Below are 24268 nucleotides of genomic sequence, written 5' to 3' on the forward strand. Positions count from 1 at the left end.
GTTTGTGAGCACTTTTGTCACCCTGTGTTCAGCTGAGAGGAATAGAGCCTCATACAACTTCACACAGATTAGTAAAACAGTTTTCTGTCCCACTAAAAATGTTTTGTCATGCGGCAACAGATATGTGGCATAGAACATACTCTAAGCTACAGTGGAGAGGCTACCTTAAATGCAGTACCCTGATAATGAGATTGATGACTAACTTATATGCCATACTAGAGTCTTCAACCAGCAGCTAATGGAAGTAGAAGCAGACAGCCACAGCTAAACACTGAGCTGAACTGAAATCAAGTTGCAGAGAAGGAGGAGTGATGAGCAAAGGGGTCAAGACCAAGCTGGTGAAACCCACAGAAACAGCTGACCTGAGCATGTGGCCCCCAGAATGATCACTGGGAAAACAGCAGGGAACTGATCCAGACCCCATGAATGTGGACGTCAGCGTGGAGGCCTTGGAAATCTATGGGGCCTCTTGTAGTAGATCAGTACTTGTCCCTGGCATAGGAATGGATTTGGGAGGTCATTTCACATAGAGGGATGTTCCCTTAGCCTAGAGACATGGAGGAGGGCCTAGGCCCTATCCCAAAGTTTATGACAGACTCTAAAGAACCACCCATGGAAGACCTCATTGTCTCTGGACAGCAGAATTGGTATAGGGTAGGTAGGATGTTAGTGGGGAGAAAGAGGGAACTGGGATTGACATGTAAAACAATCTTGTTTCTAATATAAATAAAAAGGGAAAAAAGAAAATGTGACTTGAGATAACTGTTTGCTATATTAATGATGAAAATAATGCAAGACCATATGTAAAGGTATAGTTTTAAACACAAAACTGCCTTAGGTAAAGTGGTGATAGAGACTTCTGTGTGAAGAAGCAACATTGGGCTAAAGGATAAGGCACCTATATGTTAATAGGAAAATCACATCAAGAAGATTAAATAATTTTAAAAAAACACCAAACAGGATAGAAGAGAAGGGAGAGGATAGCCTTTAGCTGTCACAAGAAGTTTTCTTAGTGTAAACCAATAGGGCAAGCACTAAGGTGAACAGTTAATAAATAGGACCTAAATAAAGCCTCTGTAAGGCAGAGGTCACAGTCATGTGGACAAAGCAGCAGCCTACAGAATGGGAAATAATATTTACCAACTCCACATTCAATATATCAAAGAACTAGACAGCAATGAAGAGACTCAATTAAAAAATGGGGTACAGATTTTAACAGACAGTTATAAACAATGGAAACTCTAATGGCTGTGAAACACTTAAAGAAAGTTCAGTATCCATATCCATCATAGAAATGCACATCAAAACTACTCAGACTCCATCTGACACCTCTCAGAACGGCTAAAATCAAAACCACAAGTGACAGTTCATGCTGGGCAGGATGTGGAATAAGGTGAACACTCCTCCACTGCTGGTGGGTGAGCAAACTAGTACAGCCACTGTGAAAACCAATATGGCTATTCCTCAGAAAGTTGGGAATCAATTTATCTCAACATTCAGCAATAAGACGCTTGGAATATACCCAAAGGATGCTTCTTCCTACCACGGGACACTTGGTCAACCATGTTCATTGATGCTACATTCATAATAGCCAGAAACAGGAAATAACCTAGAGTCCCCTCAAAAGAAGAATAGAGGAAGAAAATGTGGTACATTTACACAAAGGAGTATTAGCTGTGAAAAACATTACATAATGGAATTTGCAGACAAGTGAATGGAACTAGAAAAAAAGTCATCCCAAGTGACAGGACCCAAAAAGTTAAATATGGAATGTATCTGCTTATATGTAGATATTAGCCATTAAATAGGTAAACAAGCCAAAGTTTATAGACCAGTAGCATTATGTGTATGGAAAGGGAGTAGGGGAAAACATATAGTTAATAAATATTTTAAAAGGGTTAGGGACCTTTTCCCTAGTGAAGGTTATTTCTCTTGATGTCAGTGCTGTTCCTTAATTGACTGTAGAACTTCTCCAACTGAGAGAGATCAAGTGGTATGGGGATACATAGAAAGGGAAGAAGAGAAAAGAGAAAAGAGGAATGGGCCAAAAGGCTATATTTATATTTTAATTTTGAAATAAAAAATTAAAGGAATAAAATGCTTAGAGTAGAACAATGAGCAATAAAACAAAAAAAAAGAGAAGGAAAAATAATGGGTAATTGGGAATACAGAGATATACTTCTAATGAGGTTTAGGAAAATTCAATTGATGTTATAGCAAAGATTTTTAGACATTTTATTCAGTGTAAAATTCATTAAAAATGAATGAAATCTGTATATGGAAATTAGAACCATGTAATCTATATGCCAGAAAAATGATATAATCAAAGAAAAAATATTCACAACAGGATTAGAGTGTTGGAAGGGGCTTCCTCTGCATCCTGCCATTTGTTAGGACGATAATCCTATTAAATTAACATCAATGAAAACAGAATTTTTTATTCAAGATTGTGACTTCTTTTTGTGTTGGGAAGATGTGTTGATGAATAGGATTCTTCCAATTTATAACCTTTATGTTAAATGCCTTATTTTTTAAAAGGGAATGAACAAACACATAAAAGCAATGAAAACTAAACCAAAATTATCCTTGTGTATCCTCAGGGTTTGGCACTAGACAGGTCCCTATCAATGCCAATTCAGGAGCTCTCTCCATTACAAGGAAAATGGACAATTTAATTAAGACACTCCAAAACTTTCACCCAGATTGAAATTAAAGACTTGTCATTGTCTTAACTCTGTAAGAAAATTAAGCAGATCCACTAAACAGGCTTGATTACTCTATTTTTCTATATTATTTCATTTTACCTTAGTAGCCTCAATCATATCTTTCAAACTAGGTCCAAATTCCTTATTTTTAAGTGTCTTGTTAAAGGAGGGAGATTCCTTTTCTTTCTCAAGGCTTATCTTGAGTGCGCCTATAAGTCACAACAAAACAATCTTTTGATATGTCTAGTTCAGTAAGAAAACATACATTATGAATTTGTACTTGTTATAAAAATCCCAATTTATCTTGGAATGACATGTAAGTTAGTTTAAACAAACTAAAGCCAGTGCATATTTTAGAATGCAAATTCATCTACAAAAGTACTTCACAGAAGACAATTGCTTGATACTGAAAATTTCACAAATCTTCACTGCCCAAATTTGCAGTCAACCACTACGTATGTCTCTAAACTCCTGGAAGTCGGCTGAATTATTTAATTCTTGATTTAATGTAGAATTCAGTAGCCATATTTAATAATTAACATTTGTTGACACAGCCGTGTGTGTGTGTGTGTGTGTGTGTGTGTGTGTGTGTGTGTGTGTGTGTGAGAGAGAGAGAGAGAGAGAGAGAGAGAGAGAGAGAGAGAGAGTTTTATATTTAAGTTCTGTTACTCTAGAGAATCTTAATTAAAACACTAGGAAAATAGATTTATATATACCACACTTTTAAAAGACAACTATACATTTTATAAAGAGTATTTCAAAAGAGACAATGTGTGTTATAATTATATACTAATGAAAATGTAGTATACAAATACAATGTTTGAATGTAAAGCTAACTGATTTGGTTAAAAAGAAAACACTATGATAGTATTTCTTTACTGCTGAGCAATACCAGTAGGAGAAACATACTCAGAAAGAAATATAGCATATCTGTTCTTTGAGAATGGGAGCTGAAGGTAAGAGTTACTCTAAATAATTAAATATTTTTATACTTACCGGGTAACCAAGTTGGAAAACATAACAATGGTAACACTGCACACCATGAAAGTAGAGCCACTAAAAAAAATCCACTCCACCAATTTCGCTGCAACCTTCGAAATTGATTCTCGTTTTCACTTCAACAGAGAAAAATAGGCAATATGAGTTAGGAGCAAAAAAGAAACAAATCATAATCTGTTAATTTGCATTCCTTTTTAATTTGTCACTATTAATTTTGGGGTTTTGTTTCCAATTGTTGGTTGTTAGTATTCAGTTGTGTGGTGCATTCTTGGTTCGAAATTGCTCCCATCAGAGCCTGATTTTCCCACTTCCCTTTGCAGTGACTCTACTCAGGTGGCATAAGCTCCCATTTGTTCCTATTCAAGCCATGCTCCTATGAAAACCAAGTCTCCCTTCTTTATCCTGCACCTTTAAATCTTGCACCTGGACCTCTGGTGGAAGCTTCTCCTGGGTATGGCATCTGACCCTTGTAGTCACACATCATCTGAAGTCCCTTCCTTCTTTGTGTTTCTTGTGGTCAGTGTATTTGATGCTTCTTTGGTATTTCCATTTTCCGTACAGGACCATGTGCATTTTTCCTAAGCTTTCCTTGCTTCTAACAAAGCTTAGCAGCTGGCAAAGGCAGACAGAGAATATTAAAGACCCTGTGCTGGGATTTGCTAACTTTCTCTTTCACAGAGTGATTATAAGCTATCAGCATCTCTTGTCTTTAGTCAATGCTGAGGCCTCCTAAAATAGTTTTTAAAGTTAGCAAAGGCTTCTGTTTGTCTGCTTTTACCATTTGGGGATAGGATCTACAGAAGTCAGTGAACACAGTTACTACGTTTTAGTTTTAGGGTTTTTTTTTTTTATTTCCAAAATATGGTTTCCTTGTAGCCTTGGCTGTCCTAGAACTGGCTCTGTAGACCAGGCTGTCCTCCAACCCCCAGAGGCCTCTGCCTCTGCCTCTGCCTCTGCCTCTCTCTGCCTCACTCTTTCTCTGCCGCTCTCTCTGCCTCACTCTCTCTGCCTCTCTCTCTCTGCCCCTCTCTCTGCCCCCCCTCTCTCTCTCTGCCCCTCTCTATCCCTCTCTCTCTCTGCCCTTCTCTCTCTGCCCCCTCTCTCTCTCTCTGCCCCTCTTTCTGCCCCTCTCTGTCCCTCTCTCTTTGCCCTTCTCTCTCTCTGCCCTCTTTCTCTCTGCCCCTCTCTCTCTCTCTGCTCCTCTCTCTGCCCCTCTCTCTCTCTCTCTCTCTGCCCCTCTCTCTCTGCCCCTCTCTCTGCCCATCTCTCTGCCCCTCTGATGGGGAATGTACTGTGTATGTTTATCTTATTGACTGTTAAATAAAATACTGTTTGGCCAATGAGACAGCAAGTAGGCGGGACTAGGAGTCAAAGAGGATTCTGGGAAATGTAGTAGAGAAGTGCTGATCCAGGCAGGAAGTGACATAGCAAGGAGACTCATATTTAAGCGAAGGAGAAACAGGAAGGTCCCCTTTTTCCTGTTCTCCTGCTCCAGCGGCACGATGTGATCCACCAACAAGGAGGGACGCCAATAAGGCATCCGATAAGATAAGTCTTATAAAATATATAGATGTATGATAATTGAGACTGAGCTAACAGATGAGAATCCTAGTCATTGGCCAAGCAGCATTGAACCTAATACAAGTTTCTGTGTATTCATTTGGGCCCAACTCGGGCAGGCGGCTGGCGTAAAGCTCACACGTGGTGGTGGTGCTCAGGCAGCTTTTGGCAGAAAGATTTAACACCCCTCTCTCTCTCTGCCTCTCTGCCTCTCTGCCTCTGCCTCTGCCTCTGCCTCTGCCTCTGCCTCTGCCTCTGCCTCTGCCTCTGCCTCTGCCTCTGCCTCTGCCTCTGCCTCTGCCTCTGCCTCTGCCTCTGCCTCTGCCTCTGTAAAAGAAGAAAAACTATCAAGGCTGAGCAAGGTATGCCACTATATAGAGTGGGCTCTAATAAGCCTTTCCATAGAGGGAGGTTGGTAGGGGAAGAAGAAGATGGAGGGGGAACTAGGGTTTGTATCTAAAATGAAAGAGAAATTAATTCTAAATTGAAAAGCAGCTTAAATGAAAAAAGAAGAAAAACTATTAGTTATGAGGATATCGAATTATAAAATTCCTTGCTTACAATAATTGTTAGAAAGAGTATAAAAGAGAACCAAAGATAAAAAAATCACATAATCATATCAATAGTTATAAAAAAATGCCCTGGTAAAATTTCAAGCCCTCCTTAGAGTAAAACCCCAAGAAAAGAAGTTGTAGAAGAGTCATGCAATAGAGGACATGAGCCATGATGACTGCCAGCACAGTGCTAAACAAGGGCATTGTGACAGCAATTCTTCCACAGTTTACACTGTACCAAGGGTATCAACTCTCTGCACCCTTGCTGAAGAGACCTCTTACAGTCTTAACCCAAGCATCTGGGTACAGAAAAGAATGGCAAAGAGAAATTTATTTAAAGATGATCACATTTTATACCTAAAATACCCTAAGATTCTTGATAGATTATGATAGACTCTTTTGGCAGAGCACTAGGATAGAGACGTGTGTACGAAGATTGGTGATTTTCCTAGAACAACTGAAAAGCATACAGAGAATACTGAGGAAAACAACTACATTAACAGTTGCTTCAAAGCAGAAGGGATCTAGAGAAGAAAAATGAATGAAGATAAATGAACATTATGGTGAAGTACACAAAACACTAGAAGGTAGGAAATTATCAAGAACTTGAGAAAAATAAAAGAAAATTAGTAACTGATTGACCTTCATGTACATTAGTTAGAAGAATTTAATATTATGAAAATGGACATATCGCTGAAAGTTTTCTATAGATACTTTACAGTATTTATCAAATTTCAATGGTGTTCTTCACAGAATTAGAAGATGTGGTGTACATTCTTAACTATCAAGACATCTCTCAAAAACCTCATTTTTCAGAATTTTTTTCTGGAACACCCACAGAAAATATATATGTTTATATTGTCACCAGAAGTGAATAAGTTTTTTCTTTCCCCACATCCTTATGAACACTTATACTATTAATGGCAGCTAATCTCATCAAGTAGAGATGGAGAGTCACTGCAGTCTTAATTTGCATTTCCCTAATGAGGAAGCATGTCAAATATTTTTCAAATATTTGTTGTTCATTTGTATTTTTTTAAGAACTGATCCTTTCAGTTTTTAACATATGTCTGATAGTGAGTGCTCACACTTCTCCCTGCCCATTTTTGCTCTTTGCCTGCTCTCTGCCCCTCACCAGCAATCCATTCCTTCACTGGCAATAGAGCACAATTCTTCAGGACTCCAGAATATACTGAAGATGAGCTGAGATGCCAGCCTTGTGAACTAAAAAGCTACTAAACTTCTATTTGTAGGCAGCCATTGTAGGATTAGCTTGACCACAGCCTGTAACTCATTCTAATAAAACCCAAAGTACACTTCAATTTTAAAAGACAATAATGCATTTTAAACATGTGCCCTAACACCTGGATAGTGGACAGAGGACAAATAACATGGGTAAATTCTTGAATTCTACAATGAGAGTCCCGGAAATTAAACTAAAGTTGTAAAACATGATAAGTGTTTTTCCAAAATGAATTATTTCTTTAGTTCTCTTCCTAAAGCTTACTTGGGTTTTTATAAAACAGACATTTTAAATTCTTTATTGAAGAATTAATTCATATTGCTTTTCATATGGATAGAATCTCTTGCATAATTTTGATTTGTAGCTGAGATCATTTTCAGTGAAGCCTGTTTCTGGTTCCATAGGAGGGGGACAAGAAATCCTGAGCAAATTGGGAGCATGGAAGGAGAGAAGTGGGAAGATGAGAGGGGAAGAAGGGAAGGGGGTAGGAAAACAGGAAAAATCAGGAGGACAGGGGGAGGAAGAGGGGAGGGCAAGAAAGGAGATGCCTTGATAGAGGGAGGTAGTATAGATTTGGAGAGAGGTCTGGCACAGGGGTAATATAGGGGGATCCACAGGATGACCGCAACTAAGAATCCAGGCAGTGGTGGAGAGACTGCCTTTGATGCCATTGACCTTAATAGATTGATGACTACCTTGGTTGTCATCCCAAGAGCTTTCATCCAGTTTCTGGCTCTATTCTAATCCTCAATTTTTACACTACATGACTTTTACAGCATATATGTTGATACCATTCGTTTAACCATACTTTGGAATCTACCTCCACTCCTGTACTCCCTCCTGCCCCAAGTACAGTGAAATTTAAGAGAAAAGTGGCTGAAATTAAAAGTCTTGTCATGGAATCTGGAGTGGAACACAGCGAGTCACATAGTAAACCACCTCATCCATGTTTCATTACTTGCAATTGTTCATTCCAGAATCATTGGTCTGGTTCAAGGCCTCTGGTTTACATCAAAATGGAGATTCTGGGCCCTCACTGGAACTCTTCTTGGGTATCCTGTTGTTGCACTGTGTCATGGAGTTCCTGAACATTCAAGTCTGTGGGTCAGGGTTCTTCATGTGCTCTAGCAGGTCATTGATGGAATTGATATTGGGGGGTCAACCAAGTCAAAACCCTGGTTCTAGGGAGCTGCAGGGTTGGTCTGCCTACCAGTTCTCCCCTGTCCTCAACACCAGGGTGAGCTCTCAGCATTGCCCTGGCTAATTCATCTTTTGTAGCAGTAACAGAGAGGTGGGCAATATCACTGTCTTTGTCATTTGCTTTTTAAAATTCAACCCATGATGCTTATTTTCTCTTAGTCTGCAGTCTGTACTTACTATGTAAAGACTATACAGCACCCTAGGTTTAGGTTGTCAAGATTCTCTTAAGTCAAGGTAGCTTTTCAGCATTACAAGCCATACATAGATACAAAAACTCTTGCAAAATATTGCAAACTGAATACAGGTGTGCAACAAAATGATCATCCTCCATGTTCAAGTAAGCTTAAGCCCAGAGATGCAGGTTAGGTCCCACATACTTAAATCAATAAATATAGTTAGCCACATAAACAGACTAAAAGACAAAAGTCACGTGATTATCTCATTAGCTACACAAGGGGCCTTTGACAACATGCAACAACACTTTATGATTAAACAGCCCTAGAGAGACTAGAGACATAATTTACACCCTGCAACAACACAAAGGTGATTTACATCAAGCTCACAGCCAATATCAACATACATTGAGAGAAACTCAAAGCATTTCCACTAAAACTAAGTAAGTGAAAAAAGAACTCTCTCCATACCTATCTATTGTAGTACTTAAGTCTACCCCCAGAGCAATAAGACAACTGCAAGAGATACAAATAGAAAAGGAAAAATTAAAATTATCTTTAGTTGGAGATTATATGATTTTATGAATAAGACCTTAAAGAAAACTTATAAGCCAATAAATACTTTCAGCAAAGTAGCAGGATACAAAATTAACATGCAAAATTCAGTAGCCTTCCTACAAATAACAAACAGACCTGAGAACGAAATCAGGGAAACAATACTTTTTACAATAGCCTCACAAAGTATCTTGACATCTCTCAAACCAAGTGCATGAGAAACGTGTAATAAATTCTTAATACATTGAAAAATGCCAGACGATGTGGTCCCCTATGTTCATGGATCAGGATTAATGATCATCCTACCAAAATGGCTATCCTACCAAAAGCAAACAACAGATTCAACAAAAACCCCATCAAAATTACAACACAATTCCTTACAATTAAAATATTAACTTCAATTTCATACACACTCACAGAGTGAGAGAGAGAGAGAGAGAGAGAGAGAGAGAGAGAGAGAGAGAGAGAGAGAGAGAATAATCCTGAGTAGTGAAACAATTGCTGAAGGTATCACTATCTCTGATTTCTTGTTGCACTTTAGATCTAGAGTAATAAAATCATCATAGTATTGACATAAACACAGATTCAATGGAACCAAATTGAAGACCCAGATATAATTCCACATATGTACCCACACTGGATAGTTTTTACTATGAAACCAATAATAGACACTGGAGAGTATTATCAAAAATGGTGGTGGTGGTAATAGAAGGATGCAAATAGATCCATATCTGACACTCTTCATACAACTCAACTCCAAGAGGATCCAGGACCTCAACATAAGAACAGACATTCTGACCCTCACAGAAGAGAATGTGGGTGGAGGAGATAGGCTTGAACTTGTTGATACAGGAAAGGACTTTATGAACAGTACTCCAAGAGCAAAATCATTAAGGCCAAAACTTTAATGAAAATTGAATTTCATGAAGCTGAAAATCTTCTATAAGGCAAAGACACATAATCACTCAAGCAAAGCAACAGAAAACAAAATGGGTAAAGATATTTACCAACTATATATGATAGAATGATAGCATCTAAAAATATGTAAAGAACTAAAACACTGAACACCAAAAAATAACTTAATTTTAAAATGGAGTACAACATTTCTAGTCTTAAAAATGGAGTACAGATGTAATCAGAGTCTCAAAGATGAAACAAAATGGTTGAAAAATACTTTTAAAAATTCTCAACAACTGTATCCATCAGGGAAATGCAAATAAAAACTACTTTGAGATTTTGTCTCACAACTGTCAAGCTGTGAATTTCAAAACACAAATGATATTTTGTGCTGATTAGAGTTTTCATTGGAACAGTCATTATGGAAATCAGAGTGGAGATTCTCTCAGGAAGCTCAGAGTCACTCTCCCTCAATCCAATTATACCACCATTGGGCATATACCCAAAGGACTATACAGTGACTCTTGCTCATCTATGTTCATTGCTGCTGTATCCATAGCAGCCAGAAATTGGAAAGAGCTTACATATCTATTAACTTATGAATGAACAAGGAAATTATGACAGGATTATGAAATGGAGTATTATTCTTCTGTTAAGAATGAAATTGTGAAAGCTGAAGATAAATGGATGGAACCAAAAAAAATTCATGCCAAGTAAGATGCCCATATCCAAAACACACACTCTCTCTCTCTCTCTCTCTCTCTCTCTCTCTCTATATATATATATATATATATATATATATATATATATATATATATATGCTCTAATATGTGGATGTTAGCCCTCAAGCATTTTAAATATGCACTTCAATAAGAATAACCCAGATTGTTAGATATCTAATAAGGCATCAGGAGTTAGGAGAGAATCTCCCAGACAGGGAAAATACAATGTAATATAGTGTTATAAAGAGGAATGGAACTAGAATGAAAGGTTTAAATAGGGAAGGAGACACTGGAGACAGATAAAGGAGGAACTATGGGGAGAAACTTCTAACACTAAAGACCATTTGACCATTTGAAATTCCATATAAAAACCTAATACTCTAAAAACTTCCTAAAATATATACACACATGAAAAGAATCCAAACTGAGTCATCAAATAATTGAGGAGACAATGCCCCAAATAGTTCTTATGCCATCAAAGCTCAGGTTCAAGTTAAAATCTTATTGAATAATTTAATGAAGGCATGCCACAAGACCCCCATACATCACAAGATATTAACAAGGCTATTGTTTAGTCACCACAACTTGATAATCAGGCCCAATTGCTAAAGACAGCACTTAATTTATATCTTCAAACATGGAAAAATTGTGCTAGTGCCTAACTAAATATTTCATCCCTACTATCATTTATGTTCCTGAAAGATACTCTCCATGTTACCAGAGCAGAAACAATCATCAATATCACGCACCTATAAACCTTATGACCTAAAACAGAGTCCTTCTTTAATTTGTGTTAGTGTAATGGTGTCACAAACATTCTTGGAGTAGTCAAGAACTTTTTGATTGGATTTAAGGTTCACTCCATAAGATGGATCCTATATCTGATACTGCTGAAGTGGCCAAGAACTGGAGACAAGATAAGTCATGTGACTAGGAGAAAACGTGATAGTATTCTTCTGCTAAAGCACTACAGCAATCACATGACTCCTAATAACGTTCAGTATACCTGTAGATAAATGCCTGTTCAACACACATCAGAGAAGCTTCTTACAGTAGATGATAATGAAGACAGACACTCACAACTGAATAAACTGGAGTAAGAAACTTTGGAGCACTCAGTCCTGAAGGGGATGTCATCATCAAACCCCTCCCCTCGAGGCCTAGGTCTCTGTATGGAAGAGGAGATGGAAAGATTGTAAGAACCAGAAGTGATGAATGACTCCTGAGAAATAGCATCTTCCAGACACAATAGGACTGATGCACATATGAACTCACAGAGACAGTAGCAATACACAAAAGATCTGCACTGGTCCAGGATAGGGTCCCAACACTGAGAGGGGGAAAGAGACACGGGGTACCAGTTCTCTCCATGGAACTATATCCAAAGGATGGCCATTTGTGAAGGGACAGCAAGTGTTCTACAGTAGAGTGTCACTGGGTATAAAAAGCTCTATTTGAGAGTTTGTCTCATAGCCAGGAGTAGTTACCCAAAACAAATAAATTCATATTTTTTGAAATGATTTTAATTTTGTTTTGTTGTATCATTTATTTTATCTTACTAGTCTTTTCCTTGTTTGTTTTAATTTTGTGTGGGGGTTGTTTTATTTTTGTTTTGTTTTCTCAGTGAATAAAAGGAAAAGAACATGAGCAGCTGATGTGGCAAGGAGGTGAGGAGTTTAGTAAAAGGGAAGAATATAATCAGAATATATTGTACGGAAAAGATTATTAAATCATAAATAAGATGAAAACTTCTATGTATCCTGCACATAATTATTACTATTGTATTGTATGAATAATGCATGTTTTTAACAACAAAACATAAAAAAGTTAGTGAACTTTTAAGGAATGATTTTAGTTACTTTCAAACAGTGAAAATACAAATATACATTGTAAATGTTTATTGCCCACATTACATATATTTTCTAAAACTTTTAATAATTAAGTGTTTATTATTTCTGAACTATAGTACCTATTCAACAAATATTCTATATAATGTACACTAAATAGAAAAGGAAATAGTATAAACTTACACTCCATTTGGATTTCCATGCTGTGGAGGACGTATTGATCCTATTACAAAACCCATAGAGTATCCACACACTTGTGCAGCATCACAGATAGCTTGAAAATGAACACAGCACCAGTTTCTTAACTCGATAATACAAAATACCAATTAACAGTCTGTGATATCTGAATATTTTTCATGCTAATCTCTATTATTGAAGAGAGGAAAGGTGGGTAGGAAAATAGGGGAAGAAATGGAAGGAAAATGAAGTGGGGAGAGAGAGAGAGATTGGAAGTATTTTCTGGCATTTATTCTAACAAATCCCAAATTAGTAGGGCAGGAGGCTGGTGGAAAATTCTTGTAAGAGTTGATGCTAGTTTTATAGTTGATGCTAGTGCTGAGCCACAATCTGATTTTTGGGGAACTGTTAGTCTGCACTGTTGGGACTTCATATTGCTTCAAACAGACCTATTGGTCATCTGTTATACTCAGTGTCTGACTCTGAATATTTATCTTCCCTAGGACACTGCCAGAGAGCCACATAGAGTATTGTCTAACAGGACAATTGGGTGGCACATTCTTATCCAATCAGTACTGGATACTTCGAAAATTTAATTTTGAAATTAATTGTATCTCAGTCTATATATTTAATGTACACCTATTTATCAGTGTGAACATTAATAAACCATAGTTCCTTTAATAATAGTGACATTTTCAAAGTAAGTACAAATTAGATTCATATTTAAAATAATGCTATCTAGGTATCTCTGGGAAAGTATATCTTTATTCTGGCCTACCAGGACTAGACTCTGTTATTAGGTAAACTATCTGGGGACGAATCAATGTTTACTTAAGGACACATTTCATAAGACATTGTAAGTGGAAGAGATGACACTGTGGTCAACTACCTACCCTTCCTTTCCTCTTCTCTGTCACCTTCCCTCCCCTCCCTCCTACTCTCTCCCAGAGGGAAAGAGAAACAGAGACAAATAGAAAAATTTTTGCCACTTAAAACATACATTATTTGCTATTCCACTAACTCTTTTCAGAGACATTTTGATGATTAGCCTAGTATTCCAAGCCTCAAAGTTAGGTAGATCCATGTGATTTGCACTTGTGCTATGGCCACAGGTCATCACTACCTGGTACAATGTCATCACACTTCTGAATCAGTCTTTCTGTATCAGTTGAAACATGCAGAAACCTAACGAATATTCAACATGCGCCATGCACATTTGAAAGAAACAAACTTGCCTAGATAGAGGCCAGCTGAGAATGTGGGAACATGGTCGAAAATGAAGGATATGCCAAGGATATACATAGGCATCCCTGTTATTCCATGGAGGTACTGAGCAACGATGAAGAGATAGATACATTTTGATCTGTGTGGTATTCTTAATTCTTGACAATCTGTCGTTTTCCTGTGCTGTTCTATGCACAACTCTTTTGAAAGATGAGAAAGATATTTTACTGAATTGAACTCAAAATTAAATGTACCATTAACTTGCAGCTGCTACCACCACACTTCTTTACTTTTACTTAGTGCTTTTGAATTGACTGTAATCACACAATCAATTATCATATTCTAGATAGAAATAGTACAATAAAATAAAATGTGTGGCATACTGGAAGACAGACACAGTATAAATAAAACAGTTTGATTGTTTATATGCACAAGATCACATGTAAAAGATAAGCTTATAAAGACACACATTTACAGACACATATCCACTCATCTTTTCTATGTTTACACCCTGTTCTAATGAGTTTTGTCTCCAGAATAAAAGGACTGGCATGCCCTGGATGATCTGAATTGCCGAAGTCCACCATCTGAGTATAGTCATTTCTTTAGCAATCTTTAAATTATGTGTGTGCTTCTTTCATTAAAAAATTTCCTGTTTTAGATCCATGAGCTTCTACACTATGTACTCTTATGGTTTGTATATGAAATACCTACCTAAAGCTCCATGTACCAAATGCTTAATTTCCTGTGGATATTATTTGGAATGGGGGCTAGAACTGTAATGGGGAGATGCCACCTCGTCTCTGACAGAAATGTCTTGTCTTATCATGCTTCTGTCTTCACTCTCCTTGTCCCTGACCATGAATTAAACAGACTTTCTAGCATACTCCTAGTTCCTGGCCTGACAATGGGTTCAGAGTCAATGAAACCTAGCACCCATGAAGGGGGTTCTCTGAAATCATGAGATAAAACAGAGCTTTCCTACTTCTAAGCTGTTTATATCTGGCATTTTTTTCACAGCCACAGAACATCTAAGTACACATGGGATCATTTTAAAAAGATATTACATAAAGATTTCTTTGGTGGCTGTGTGGCCATTTACCCATTAGATTTAAAAACCTTTAGAAAAAATTAAGAACATGTTATTTCTGTTTTTTGTTACTCACATGATTATAAGGTTTTTATTTATACTTGCTAGTAGATTTGTAGATTTAAGTAGCTGATAATAAACCATATCTACTATGGATATCTTGGGTGAAATTTTTAACACATTCTTGAAATATTGTAGAAAAACTATTAAAGTGGAGTTTACAACCTATTATATTAAAGAAAAGGTATTTCAATTTCAATTGGTTTTTATGGAATAATACTTAACTCCATACAAATGGGACAGTATACCTAAAATTGTGATTTAACCCAGCATGTTCATGCTTTTCTTTTTAATTATAATAATACATACTATGGTCAATTAGTTTCTTTATGATATTTTCATACATACAAATGATGTGTTCTGATGAATTCCATCTCATTTTACCCTTCTGTTTTCCTCACACTCCTACTAATGGGCTTTCTCTCCCCAACTAGATCCCTTCTCTACATCCATGTTTATTTTTACATTATCTATGACTTGTGTTAGAATTGGTCATAGGATAATGGGTGAAGGATTGTTTTTGCAGAGTCATTGGCAGGTTGGCAGGGACTGAACTGCTCCCTCCCTCCCTCTCTTCCTCTCTCCCTTCGTCTCTCTCTCTCTCTCTCTCTCTCTCTCTCTCTCTCTCTCTCTCTCTCTCTGAATAACATCTAGCTACATAAAATCTCCACTTGTGAGCTCCTTTTGCCTCCATGTATGTTGCTTGCAGATGCTACCTTGGATAATTTGTGTGCAGCTTCTGCCAGTTCAAGTTTACAATTCCATTTCAGGTCTAATCCATCATTTCACACTACATCCCATACCCCCCACCTCATCTACTTCTTTCACCTTTGGCATGTGTTCAGTGTACCTTGGAGGAACTACTTATGACTGAGCATGCAACATTCTCACATTTTTATTTTGTATTATTCAAATCTTTCCAGCTAATGTCTTCCAGTATGCGATCCAAATAATACATAAAACTGGTATTAAAATGCCCCTGTTAACAGTCTCAGTTGTCCCTTATATGTTTCTGTTGTAATTATCATGGACACTTCTGTATATCTCTGCTCTTTCACAACATGAAAACTCTCAGTAAAATTAAAACTGTAGTCAAATTATCACTTTGCCATGACCTCTAGCAATACATGTGGAGCTGAAGAAAAACATTTAGTATCATAAATCCAATTTTTCTTCCTGGGAAATAGAGTCCAGAATTTCCTTCATGCTCTTCACAGTCACAATACATTTACTGAGCCTATTTACCTCTATCTTGTTCTAGAAAGTTGAGTATACTAGTCTACCTACTCCTAAAAGTCACATTTCTGATCTTTCCATTGACTAGTAACTGAATACAATGAGTTTTACTCTTAACAATAAAATAATTCTATATTAAGGAATTGAAGTTTCTAAATAACATATAGTTTGAATACATAGAGAATCTCAGAAGAAAAACTATCATGAAGTAGAGTGTATTCAATATTACAAATAGTGATTAAAGTTCTATTTTTATAAAAATTAAGGTTTAAATATATTAAATAGCATGAGTCACGCTAATGTTTTGTCAGAAATTATTCTGTTACAACATTTTGGGTAAAAGCCATGTGAAATTTCACCAAAGAAGCTTATGAAAAAAAAAAAAAACAAGAAATCAGTATAGGTCTTTCACAAACTCACATAGGAAAACAAGGAAATTTCAACAGGTGATAAACAGAGTACTGACTAGAAGCATGCCTGCGATTGTCATTCTTTAAGAGTGAGAAGATCATGGGGCTAGGGAGGTGGCTCAGCATTTCAGTGCTCTGTGTGTTCTTCCAGAGTAACTGGATTCTGTTTCCAGCACCCAACTAGCAGCTCACAGACATCTGTACCTCCAGTTTCAGACTCTGACAGCCTCTCTGACATTGGAAGGCATCAGGCACACGTGTGTGCATGCATACATGGAGAACACTCAAGCAAATAAAACACAATTGATAGTTAACATTTTAAAGAAATTTAAGACAGGCCCTCATCTATCACCATATACAGACTAACAATAACAAAGAAAGAGAGGCCATGAATCTGAGAGTGACTAAGATTGCAAAGGTAGGAATGGGGAGGGAGGGAACAACATGGAGGGCTTAGAGGATGAGACGTGGGAGAGGTTGGATGTAGAAATGGCAAGCAGGAAATGATATAATTTTATTTTAATTTAAAAACCAAACAAATGAAGCATTCAAAAATTCAAAATGGAATGAGAAGAATTTGCTTGCATTTAAGTGTTAGTGAGAACTGACAGAGAAGGGTGACCTCCTGAGAGCTGTAGAAGGAGATCACTAGTGGGACAAGTTTGGGACAGGAGCACACAGAATAACCACCACAGCACACCTCCTTCATTGTAGGTGGAGAGAAGTAAATAATACTGATAACATATCTGCAGGCCCAATAAAAATTTCAGTGTAATGGAATTAGAGTAATTTTCCTCCATGAAATCATTTTTCATTCAACACAGGACATCTTAGGATGCAGGAAAAAAATTAAAGTCTTTTTAAAGGTTAGGATAGAGTGTGGACTAAGACAAATTTCAGGTGACTAGATCTATTTATGAGGAAACCATAACTTCCATTTGGCAGCAGCAGATTCATCGCAGGACTCATCAGCAGTGGGCATAGGGAAAGGACAGGTGCATGATTCACTCCCAAGGTTTACAAAGGAGGTAAAGAATGATGAGAGAAGACAGGTGAGGGCACTCACTAGAGGAGGATTGAAAGAAGTTGCTATGTCATGTTGACAGATAGAAAACAAACTGCAAACACTGGGAAATAGTAACTATGAGAATCAGAGAAAATAGGTGTCACTCTCCTGAGGTCCTCATGAAAGAACAGAAGTTTGTCTTAATTATGAGTAAGTTGTAAGCACTCATGGCTCTCACCATAAAGCTGATACTGTATGCCTGCTGAGACAGACGTGTGGATGGTCACTTTATATTAAGCTTATTAGAAAACAAGATGACAATACAGTATGAGTGTTTTCATGAATTTGTGGAGAAATTTTGTGTTGGATATTTCAAGATGTGCTGAAGTATGATGCCACATGTGTGTTGAGGCACACATTTGAATATGAACCAGTCATCTTTGGAGATACCAGATGGACTCATGGAGCAGATAACAGAATAGAAAGGGAAAGGTATGGATGATACCAAAGAGGTTCAGCTCATAAGAGAAGATGAGCCTAGTACCTATCTAGTAAATAATGTGCAAAAAAGAAATAGAGCGTAAGTCGGGCATTGGTGGTGCACAGCATTGGTGGGCACACCTTTAATCCCTGCACTCTGGAGGCAGAGGTGGATCTCTATGAGTTCGAGACCAGCCTGGTCTACAAGAGCTAGTTCCAGGACAGGCTCCAAAGCCACACAGAAACCCAGTCTTGAAAAACAAAAACAAAAAAACAAAAACAAAAAAAAAGAAAGAGAGCATAAAAGACAATCAGGAAACAGCAATAAGAGAAGTGAGGTAGATAAAACAAACAAATGCAGAAGTTCTTTCTTGTGTGTGTTTGTATAGACTAAAATATGACTGTGTAATTACACATGTAATCCCAAGTAAAAAAAACATAATTGACATGAACAAGATTCAAGAGAAAGGAAAAATGATTACTGCTGTAACTCCTTTTCAGCACTGATAACAACATTTTAAATATTTATATTTAATTTTTAGATTGTGTGTGTTTGTGTGTGTGTGTCAAGCCAATGCAAGCAGAGGCCATAAGAGAGTACCAGATGCCCTAGAGCTGTAGTTATGAGTAGTTCATAACTGTCTGGTGTGTATTCTTGGAACCACATTTGGGTCCTCTGCAAGGGTACTACATGCTCTTAACCACTGATCAGAATTTAAATGTTTATCAAGATGCAATGTTCCTGAAGGTTCCACCATTTCTGACCAGAATATAGTTAACAGAACCAAAGAATGAAATTTTGTTCATTCCCTTCTTTTCATAAGTCATGTTCTTATGGAAGCTAATGTCAGTTCTATAAATATAAAAGACATATTACAGGCATATGTATAATATATAGTATTTATATTTGTATGCATTATATAGTGTGGAACTATGTTAATATTAAAATAGCTATTCTTCATAGTAACCACTTTTAATATTAAATATAATTTAATATTTTATAAACACATATGTATACATTCTAAACTTCAAAAACATTTGTATACCTATACACATAGATGTTTCTCATTCACTCATATTGTCTTGCTAAAAACCCAGCTTATCTTATACATAAAAAGCCTGTAGATGATTAGGAAAGATCAGGGACAATTCATTCCAAATATACTCTAAGAATTTATCAAGTAGACCTTATTTACTAGGAAAAATGAAAGTATTGCAAAATAAAGAACATCAAACAACATGAGAAAGCCACTCTTTTTACGTATTCATATGGTAGTCAAAGGAGTAGCATCCAACTTTTTAATATGAAGAGTAACTCGGAATGTTACCCCTTCTCTATGTGTAGGCTTATTCCTGTATTTGAACTGTGGCTCTGTGCTACAAAGACAATGAAGGGAGTATTAAAGTATCTAATGGATTTCTTAAGAAATTCAGGACACACTAAGATTGTTTAAAAGAAATCATTTTACAAATTATACCACAATGTTCTTTCCTAGGGCCAACACTTCTGTGAGAGAAATCAGAAAGCTAATTAATTAGACTAATGTAGCTAGTCAATAAGCATGGTTACATAAACAAGGAAAGGATACACAGTTACAGATCATGACCTATTTTAAATTCCTTGAACCAATGATTTCAATATTAATTTAGTATATGGTAATATATTTGAAAAAAATCTCACCTTCACTTTTTTCCACCGGTTTTATAATTTCATACTTGAAGAAAATAAGACCAAATATAATTGCTGCAATTCCTAATAGAAAGGCAGAAACTGCCAACCATTTTGGCCTGTTCCCTCTGCCTCCATAGTATGCTACGATCATTGCTACCAGGAAAGATGCATGATAATCACTGTAATCCATTATGAATCTCTCTTTCTCTGACAGAGAAAATTCCTTGTCGAATTTATGAAAACTCAAATCAACAAGAGAAAATACAATACCTAGTAATTCAAAAGAAATACAAAAGGCAACAATGCATTTTAGTAAACAAACATATCACTTTTACAATCATTCAAAGAAAATGTTACACTGATTTAAGTTTATTTTATAAAAACATGGATCAGTAAACGTATATAAAAAATCAATTCTTTAACATCCACAAAATATTTTTACTTGAAAATTATAATTTCATTTAACTAATTCTATTAGTAGTTTGTTAAAAATCAATTATGGTTTTATTATCTCATCCCTGTTTTTAAATGCACTATGCATCAATTATGAAGAATTAATAATATAATGAATGTTTATATATTTTTAGATGAAAACATTTGAACACAGGTTTGATTTCTAATTCAACCTTATACCATAGCTAGGATTTGAGCTTGAAGTTTAAGGTTTCTGGGAATTATCAATCTATAAGAAAAATGTATATACTTAATTTAAATAGTTTCATGTTGTTGTGTATTAAATAGATGGTAGTATTATTTGTATAAAATAACCATCCAGCTTGTAAAGAAGAAAATAATCATACTAAGTGAAAGAAAAATAACATGATACAAGTTATAGTTACAATGTATTGTATTTCTTGGAGTGAAAAGAGAAGATAGTTACAAATTAAAACTCATTTTATGTCTGCAACGGGGCTGGATCACAAGTCATTGCTGCACTAAGCACAGATGCTGCTGTCCAGCTGTCTCAAACACTGAGAAGCTGCTCATCACCTGCTGGTCTTCTGTCCCAGCAGTTGTCACAGCTAGACACAAGCAGCACAGTGCTGAGGAAACATCCGTGATTGCTGCTGATAGGATGTCAATTCCCTATTTTACCTTAAGAACTTCAAACACTTAGGATTGCTCCTCCTGCCCAAATCCCCAGCAAAGCAGAAAACCATAGGAAATTCTTGCTATACTTTTGATATGTACTGCCCGAGCCTCTCTCTGGCAACAGAGAAGTGTGAGAGCCAGGTGGTGGTCAAATGCAGTTTCTGAGTTAACCAGAACACTTGCAAATAAAGGAAAGTTCAGATGTGGACTGATGGAGCTTGGGGACCACATGCAAGAAAAGTGAGACTTTTTATAGCAAAAAATTAATAACAGAAATTTATAAGTCAAATAGTACAAAGTGAAAAAGATGGAGGAGACAACATGTGGATAAAAGCACCCTTTATGCTTTGCGCGCCACCCCCCGCCGACCCCACGCAATTCAAAGATGAAGAAAAAAATAGATGCTTCCAGAAAGTTGTCAGAGTGTTTCACAATTGTGAATAGAAACCATCTAAAAGCTGGCAATGTGGTCTTCAACTTTCATCTCCAAGAAATAGAACCCAGAACTCAAGTTGGTCATCAAATAACAAGAACTAACAATACCACCTTCTGATCAGCTCTGTATCTGGAGATCAGAAGCTGATACCCTGGTGTCGCGTGGACCCTACAAAGCAGGTGGCCAAGGACTGGAAGCAGAGGCAGAGGATCCGGTTAAATGTTGCCCCATCATCAAACATTTCATTCCCACCGTCTTGTCTACCTTAATATTACTGCCAGCAGAGCAACTCTGCTCCTGCAACTTACCATGACCTGTGACCACCACGAAGTATAAAAACGTGAAGAAGTCAATGTTGTTGAAACGTTGAAAAGCAGGGGAAACTAGAGAGCCCAAGCCGAATGGCCCCTCCAGTAACTTTGGGGGACTTTCAGTAATAACAGGCTTCTTAGCTGCTGTGAGCCTTTTTAACTTTTGTACAGCAGTTGGAACTGCTGTTACGTAGGTGCTTATTTTAGGTAATTGCAGCTCCTCACTTTCCTTGCCATCCTCCTCTTCCACTGGATCTTTGTTATTGGCATCTTTCTCTTTTCCCGGCTCCTCTCTCATGTCTCAACTGATGCAGCTCCGTGAAGACTGCAGCTGTGTTTTCAGGCTCCTGTGCAGTCCTCAGGCTCCAGTGACTAACACTGCTGCTACTCTGTTCTAATCTCTGGAGGGAACGTTACTTCCGGTGCAGACAGCTAACGTCCCTACAGAAGGGTTGACTGACGTGGTCGAAGTTCCAAGTTTTCATTTGATCTTCTCTCTGTCACAGAAAAGGAAGGAAGAAGACAACAGGGAAGAAACGACTGGGAGAGCTGAGAGGAGGTGAGTATAATGGAACCATGTTGTACAAAATGCACAAATAACTAAAAAAGATAATTTATTCTTTGTGTTGTTCATATCACATATGTCCATTTCATTCATTCCTGGTCCCTTTGCATCTACCCTCTACCCATGCACTCCCCCAAGCCCAATAAAACAAAATTAAAGAGGAAAAAATATGAAAATAAATATAAAATAATTTAAAAGGAAAAAATTAAAAATCTCATCATGGAAGCCACAGTACAACCCAACAAGTCAAAGCATACAGCACACATTTATACTGGCAAGTGTCCGCTGCAGAGTCATTTCCCCCCATCTGCCACGTGGCAGACTAGCGATGTAGCTACTCAGGCCCAAATCCAGAGATATGACTTGGTCTGCCTCAACATCCACCCCAACTACGATCTGCTTGAGCACGTGACTGGACTGGATCTGCAGACCCAAAGCTGCAGGGTCTCCACTGCACAGAGTGGCAGTGGTATTTCCAGAAAATTCTAGTGCACAGCGTTGATGGTGCTGTGGAGAATAGAACACAAGACCTATGACTCTTTGCAATAAAAATATTTTTAAATGTAACATGGAAAAATTAATGTTTAATCACAGCACAAGAGAACCAACATGCAGTATCTGCAGGCTTGCTTCTTTGTACTGTCTTTACAAATGGATAATATCATTTGATGTAAATTTTTAAAGTATTCAATAAATAATAAAAATCAGTGAAAATGCAAAGACATAGCCATATCTACTGTGGTGCAAGAGCTGGAAGAACAACCAAAATCACAATACAGGGAGTCAACCAATGGCCTTGAATGAAAAGTTTTCCAGTGAGGAAGAATAATCCTGAAAAAAATTCATACCCTTCCAAGAACAGGAAGGAATATATTTCACTTTGAAAAAGAATGGGGCCACAGAAAACAACTTACAGTTTTAGAGGTTAAAATATCACTTAAGAAAAGGACCATGGTTTATGGTAGGAAACTTGCTTGATATAAAAATGAAATTTCAAATCAGCTTCCTTTTTAGGATGAACCTGAGTCATGTATCTGCAGAGGGTGAATTTCCAGAACAGATGAGCCTATCTTTGCTCTTAAAACATGGATGCGATGATTAAAGTCTCTTTATTCAAGAAAACACCAGTCAAAATCCATGAAGCTTTTGAATAATTCTGCCACTTGAAGTGTCACATGGTATAACAGGAAAAACAACTGACTGAAGCCTAAGCCAGCAGGCTCATATGCATTTCCTTAACAGGAAAATATTATTTTTCTTTGATTAATAGGTTCAATTTGTCATCATAGTCAATACATGAATAATGGTAAATGCCTAGTTGACCATTTTGTTATACTCAGCATGGATCCCCTCTCACATTGCTTCATTGCATATATAAGCAGAAATGAAGTGAGATTCTTAGGGATAAAAAGTATGGAATGGTAAGAATTACTATTTTTGTCCTCTGGTAGCCTAAATGACAAATATAGCTCTGCAAAAATAAAAGCTATAGAAATTTTATTTCTAGTGATAATATACAAAGTCAAAAAGAATGCTATCCTAGTATGACAACAGTAGTTATATAGGTCTAGAAAAAATAACATTTCAGAGTAGAGATCTGAATTTGTACTCATCAGGTCAATTCATCACAGAGTATAAGAAGCTATTAGGAAGCAGTACAGGGCATATATGGGTCATTTTGGAAAGACACACAGAAGAAAAGAATCATCAAAAAAGAACCATGGGGACAGTTGACATTTTAAGGACCTCTTCAAAGCCAAGTAGAGGCAAGTCTATACTTTGAGAAACCTCACAAGCCCCAGGAATGAGGTACAGCCCATGCCAATTTAGTAGAGTTTGTCAGCAGCTAAGAAAGCATCTGGTGGTGATAGACTTGCTCTGAGGAAGAACAAAGTTCTCCCTTCCCTTACTTTGGTGCTGTATTGTTGGTTCCTTTGTACATAAACAGCAGAAGCACTTTGCAGGGGCACTTTCATGTCCTCTAGTCATAAGCAAAGGATTGTTCTTAAGAGGCGAAAAAGGAGCATCAGAAACTAGTGACCTATCTGTGGTCT

At 37.1% G+C, this 24268-nt stretch overlaps 1 protein-coding gene across 1 annotated transcript in view; it reads right to left on the minus strand.

Annotated features, from left to right (window-relative positions):
• LOC100771790 (solute carrier organic anion transporter family member 6A1) overlaps positions 1–21947 on the minus strand; it is a 63455-nt gene extending 41508 nt beyond the window's left edge. The window contains exons 1-5 of the mRNA XM_035438856.1: positions 21647–21947; positions 19820–20080; positions 13864–14056; positions 3702–3820; positions 2805–2914 (exon numbers count right to left, since the gene is read on the minus strand). Coding sequence (XP_035294747.1) covers positions 2805–2914; positions 3702–3820; positions 13864–14056; positions 19820–20080; positions 21647–21947 — 984 coding nt within the window. The remainder of the gene's footprint in view (positions 1–2804; positions 2915–3701; positions 3821–13863; positions 14057–19819; positions 20081–21646) is intronic.
• Positions 21948–24268: the final 2321 nt, after the last annotated feature.

The sequence above is a fragment of the Cricetulus griseus genome, chromosome 2, assembly GCF_003668045.3.
Source record: "Cricetulus griseus strain 17A/GY chromosome 2, alternate assembly CriGri-PICRH-1.0, whole genome shotgun sequence".
Taxonomy (NCBI): domain Eukaryota; kingdom Metazoa; phylum Chordata; class Mammalia; order Rodentia; family Cricetidae; genus Cricetulus; species Cricetulus griseus.